A 6,305-nucleotide genomic window follows, 5' to 3' on the forward strand; every position below is an offset into this window, starting at 1 on the left:
AAAAAAAAGATAGTTTATGTTTTGTGAATTTATTGTAAATATGTTTTTTTTAAATTATTCAAAAAAAAATTATTTTTACTTACTAAAATGGAGTTTAATTGCAAAAAGCTATGTAATAATATTTATTCAGATATACAAAATGCTGAAAATGATAAAAATTTCAATAAAATATATCCAAATCTTACAAGTGCGCCTGATGAAGAAAATAAGATTATTAGTGCACATATATATCGCCTAAACACAATTAGTGAGATTCAAAAAGAAATCGAGAGTGAGAGAGAAAAGAGAAATATGTTAAGTAAAAAGTATCATAGAGCTGTAAAAATAATTTAAGCCATTGATAATTCATTAAAATGTTGCAAGCACTATGGCACTTGGAACTATTGGAATTGGCTTTTTAGCAACAATAATTGCAGCACCAGTAGCTATCGCATGTAAAGGTGAGCATTAGGAGAGGGTGTTTTATCAATAATAGGAGGGCAAGTTAATAAAAAATTATATTTAAAAGCAGAAAAGCATGAAAAGATTAAAGTAATTGCTGATTCAAAACTAAATACAAAGCTCTAGTAGATGGAAGTATAGATGACATCGAATTCAAACTAATACTTAGCGAACTTGAAAAATTTAAATCCATGCTTGAGCAAATTAGAACAAATTCAAAAGAATTAATTAATGAACAAACTAAAGAATCATTAATTAAACAAGGAAGAGATGAAGCAATTAATATACTCTAAAGTAGACTTGGTAAAAATTTAAACATCATAACATAAAACGATTTACGTTGTGTTTTTTTTATCTTTATTTATAAAAAAAGCAAAATGTCATTTCTAAAAATTGTAGATCCTGAAAAAAGAGAAAAATTTTTTAAAGAATTCTTAGAGATTAAAAAAAATAAATAAAGGAGAATAATTTAAATGAAAAGATGGGTGAAACTAATTTACAGTCAGACTTAGAAAAATTGTACAAGCCATTAACTGATAGTCAAGAAGGAATAAAAGAAAACATATATATATATTGCAAGATCAAACTGATAAATTAGCACTCACTTTTTCAAAGTCTTATCCTGAAGCAAAAAGAGAGATAATGATAACTAAAACAAAAAAACTTTTACCATCTCATGAAGAATCTAAAGGTATGAGACTAGGAAAAACTGTAACAGATCATCTAAGAATTTATGCCAATAGTAAAAAATCTACATATACTACATTTGGGATACGTGATGAAGATGGTATATTTAATATTGGAAAAAAACCAATACATATTAATGATGATGGTGTAATTATTGATGATGAAAAATATTATGTTACTCCTGGACTTTAGGAGTTGATAGTAAAGTTTAATCCTAATAAAGGAGTATATAGTGAAGATAATCTTAAAATATATCGAAATATAGTAATACAAACAGATGCAGTTACTTCTGAAAACCCATACAAACCAAAGTCGTCTTGTAGTGAAAAATACAGAGAAAAAATAGCACCCATGTGGAAAGACATAAAAGAAAATAGGAAGCGTGAATCAAAAGGAAAAGGAGAAGGTACAAAAATACAAACTATAATTCTTCATAGCAACCCTGATGCATTAGTTGAAAAGCTTAATTTATGTATAGCTGCATGGAGAGCAGGTAACACTGGAGCAAGAAATGAAGCTGTTGCAATTTATGATGAATTATTAAGACAAGGTATAATAAATGGTTCACGGTATAAAGCAATACAAAATAATTTATAATATATATCAGTGTATAAAAAAAATATATAGTACATAAAAAAATGCTAATTGTTAATAATAAGAGATATATAAAGAAACATGCTGTCGGAGGAAGTGGTATATTCGAAAGCATAAGAGATTTATTTAAACGAATAAAAGCGTCAAATGTAACAAGACTATCATCAGCTATGTTGAAGAAGATGGCTGATACTGATTTAGGAAAAACTGCAATAACTGGTACTAAATCAGCAGGAAAGTAACTTTCAAAATCAGCGATGGAAGCTGCTAGAAATGCTACAGATGAAAAAGGAAAACAATTAATTGATAAAGCATCTTCAAAAATAGTTTCACAACTGTTATTAGTGAAAAAAGTAAAGAAATACTTTCAAATTTGGAATCATCTAATGATCTTATTTATAATGGGTCTGAAATAGCAAAAACTATAAATAAAATGATGATGGGATCTGCAATAAGATCAGTAAAAAAAGTATCAAATAAAAATGCTCGAAAAATAGAAGATATGGTCAAACAAGGACGAGGCCTTCGACTTGCGTAAATTTAGCTTTCGTAAAATTTTTTATATCGTTTTTAAGAATTGTCAATCAAAAAAAAAATTTTTTATATTGTATATAAAACAATAAAATGACGACTTCTGAATTATTTAATTTTACAGAAATGTTAATTAGAGATAATGAAATTGAAAGATATGAAGAACATGATTATGAACCAATTAATGGTACAAATCTAAATTGTCCTGGAGAAATAGGAATCAACATTGAACAACAAGATTTGTTCACACTTCCATCTAAAGCTTATCTCTTATTTGAAGGACAACTTGTTAAAGCTGATGGAACAGCTAATGCTAATACAGATGCGGTGGCGCTTAAAAATAATGGTCTTATGCAATTATTAAGCCGAATAACATACCAATTATCAAACCAAGAGATAGAAGCTGTTAATTATCCAGGTCAAGCAACTACAATGTTAGGAATGCTTAATTATGAAAATGACTTTCAATTAGCTCAAGGGTTAAATCAATTGTGGTGTAAAGATAAAACATCAACAGCAGTACTTACTGATAACATAGGATTCGCAACAAGACAAGCATACATAATTCAGAAGCCAACTACAAAAGGAACATTTTCATTTTGCGTACCTTTAAGACACATTTTTAGATTCAACAATCTACTTCATTTAATTGGCAATTGGCCGTAAAGACATCTCCTGAAAATCCAATATACATTATTGTCGGATTTCAAACAAGTAGAACTGGCGACCAAACTGCTAATGCTTCAACATTTGATCATTGTGACTTAAAAAATGTGTACATTATGCCTAATAATAATGACAGATATCCTGCTGTTGATTATAATTTGTAATTTCCAAATCAGCAAATTTTAAGAATTTATAGACAAGCATATGTGTTTAAAGAAAAATTTTATGGAATAAAGGAATTGAACGCAAGCAGCAATATAAGTCCTTCTGACTAAAGAGATTTATACCTACTTTTTGTTTTTGATATTACCAAACAATCAGAACAATTAAAATCATTAAGAATACAAGTACAAATTAGAGCAACATTTAATACAGCTGTACCAGCAAATACTGAGGCATATGCTCTTGTATTATCTGATAGAATGATGGAACTTTAATCAGATGGTTATAAATTGAATGTTATAATAAATTTTTGAAACATAAATTTTTTTGAAAGTTAATTAAATTTTTTTCTTTATATAATAAAAATGTATTATACAAAGAAAAGTTTAAAAAATCTATTAGAAAAAAATAACATTTCCAAAAACATCTGACAATATCGCTACATTGCTAATGATTGCTATGGAAAATGGCTGAAGTGAAAGAAGTAAATGAGAAAAGATCAGTTGGAAGACTTAGTATTCATTAGGGTGGAGCGATTTTCATAGCAAAAAAAATAGAGTTTAAAAACCAATATTACTGAGACACGAATCAATGTCTATTAATTATAAGATTAAAGTAAAAAAATATTTTTTGATTTTGATGAGATCTTGAGGGTCCTCTTTGGAATTTAAATTCTTGACAGGTCCTAATATTTTTGAATTTTTTTTTTCTAAACCATATCAACCTTGGACTCAAAAAAAGGAGAAAAAAAATGCTTGTTTCATAAATAATAATTTTATTAAAAAAATTTTTTAGTGAAAAAAATACTTGCAAAAATATACCTTAAAACCTCCGTTTTTTTGAGGACGGGGGTTTTTAATGAAAAAAACAACTCTATTTTTTTAATTTTAATTTTTTAATAAAAACAAATATTATTTTCAAAATCAGCATATTATTTTGCTTCTTTTAAGTATCAAGTTGATATAGTTTAGAAAAAAAAATTATAACAATATTAGGACCCATCAAAAATTTAGAATCCAAAGAGGAACCTCAAGAACTCATCTAAACTAAAAAAAAAAGAGTAAGGTTCTTTTTTCACCAAAAGATATTGATTTGCTGCTCAGGCAAATCAAATTTCAAAAATTTTCAAAATCGCTCCACCCTAATATACATCTAGTAAAAGAAAAGAAAAAAGAAGTAGATCCAAAATATGAAAGATTAAGAACAATTAAGAAAAAAGCAGTCACTATTAAATTAACAAACATGGAAACAGGAGAAGAAATAGTATATAAATCCTTATATAGAGCAATGCGTGGAAATGGGCATGGATAAAGATATCTTGAAATGCGTGATGGGAAGATTGTAAATGGTTATAAGATTAAAATATCAAATTCTGAAAAATTAAAAAAAATAAAATCTTGTCATATAAAAATGGATATAGTGTATCTAAAAATTCAAAGAATTTACATGGATCCGAAGGATCTACTCCCTTAATTTACCCGTTAAAAAGAGGATTCTAACCTTTATATATATATATATATATATATATATATATATATATATATATATATACACATACATATTTTTAGTATTATCAAAAATATGAAAAAGGGATCGTCCATAAAGTACGTACGCTCGGAGTGGAGATAGGGTTTGCAAATGGCGCATATGAGATGGGAGAGGGGGCAGTAGGTTAATTATAAAAGAAAGACACAAAATTAAAGAAATATTAAATTGTTGGGTGGGTAGGTTAAAAGCAGAGGTACTCAAAATAGCGTATGGCAAAATGCGGGAGGGTGAGGTCGAAATAAAAGCGTTCGCACTTTATGTATAATCCCTAAGTATTAGTGTTAAAGTTATACCAAAAATATGAATAAAATAATGGTTTTTCAATAATTTGATAATTTAAAAATTATCCAAGCTGAAAAATTTGCAAAAATTGTAATTTAGTTTGACTTTAGGCACGACCATTAACAGTTCATGTAGATAAATTTAAGAATGATTAAATTAAAAATTAAAAAAAAAGATTTTAAACGTATATAATTTTTTAAAAAATAAAATGTTCTTTAAATTGTAATTCATGTTAATTAATTTTGGAAACTTAATTAATTAATGTAAATTAGTTTTTTTATTGTCAAATTTAAATGAATGCAAATTTACTTTTTTTCTTCCACTTTTATCTTTTTTCTTTCATAAATTGTTTTAAGCAAAAAAATTTTACTTTCAGAAATTTTGGAAATTCGATTTAAAATTCGAATTTTTATGAGCGCTTAAAATATTTCTAAAAGGCGGGAAATTTTGGACATATTACCAAAAGAACCTATACAAAACCCATTCACTAAATTTTATTACCTTGATATAAGAAAGCAAAGAGGGTAAAGTATAGGAATGGATTTTTTTAATTGATTATTATTGAGGTTTCTACTTAAAAGAAAGAAAATAATTATGATCCATTAGATCGCAATTTTAACTATAATCATGACTCAGTATAATATAATGAAAACTTTTAAAAGTATTTAATTTTACATAAAATTAATCAAATAAACTTTAAAAATTTAAATTGGCTGGAAATTTTTGAAGTTTTGACAATTTAAAATGAAAATACAGCTAAATCATGATGTCATTCACTTAAATTTTTTATAATACCTACAGCCATTTTGGTACAAAATTTATAAAACTTAGAAGACATTTTTGTAAACTAAGTAGTTTATTTTCTGATATATAGGATCTGTGGTATTTTTAAATCTTTATTTAAATAATTGAAGTACTTTTTTTATTATGATTTATAAAGTGCTTCACCATTAAATAAGTAAAAAAGTTGGATTTTTTGGATTTTTTTAAATTAAGTGAAAAATTAACAGAAGTTTCACGATGAAAAAGATACATATCTAAGCTCAAAAACATGAACTTTTATAATTATTTTGGGTCACTATGGTTGTTTATTTAAAAATTTAAATTTTACAGTTGCTAAGGGGCAATTTTCAAGAAGTAGTTTTTGTAATTTGTACTTTTTCACTGGAGCTAATATTTACAATATGTACAACCAATTACTAATATGTACAACCAATTATAAATTATTTTTTATCTTCATTTTTATTTTTTGAAAAAATGAAAAAATCACTTTTTGTTCTCACGGTTTCTCAAATATTTTAAAATGTAGACCAAGCGCTTGAAATTTTTTCCAAAAAATTTTTTAATTAGTATGACTACAATCTAAACCTCAATCAAACATGACATCTACTAGA

The 6,305-nt window shown here is 26.2% G+C and overlaps 1 protein-coding gene across 1 annotated transcript; it reads left to right on the top strand.

The window, feature by feature from the left end:
* The first annotated feature begins 1,083 nt into the window (after positions 1 to 1,083).
* Positions 1,084 to 2,260, top strand: LOC136086346 (uncharacterized). Its single transcript, XM_065808641.1, has 4 exons — positions 1,084 to 1,275; positions 1,321 to 1,678; positions 1,756 to 1,960; positions 2,068 to 2,260. The coding sequence occupies exons 1-4, from the start codon at positions 1,084 to 1,086 to the stop codon at positions 2,258 to 2,260; spliced, it is 948 nt and encodes a 315-aa protein (XP_065664713.1).
* The last annotated feature ends 4,045 nt before the right edge of the window (positions 2,261 to 6,305 follow it).

The sequence above is a fragment of the Hydra vulgaris genome, chromosome 10 (genome assembly GCF_038396675.1).
Source record: "Hydra vulgaris chromosome 10, alternate assembly HydraT2T_AEP".
Lineage (NCBI taxonomy): Eukaryota > Metazoa > Cnidaria > Hydrozoa > Anthoathecata > Hydridae > Hydra > Hydra vulgaris.

Coding starts and splice junctions, on each gene's coding strand:
- LOC136086346 (XM_065808641.1), top strand. CDS start 1,084: ATGATAACTAAAACAAAAAAACTTTTACCATCTCATGAAGAATCTAAA. Junction 1,276..1,320: donor TACATATTAATGATGATGGT/GTAATTATTGAT, acceptor CCTGGACTTTAG/GAGTTGATAGTAAAGTTTAA. Junction 1,961..2,067: donor GGTACTAAATCAGCAGGAAA/GTAACTTTCAAA, acceptor AACTGTTATTAG/TGAAAAAAGTAAAGAAATAC.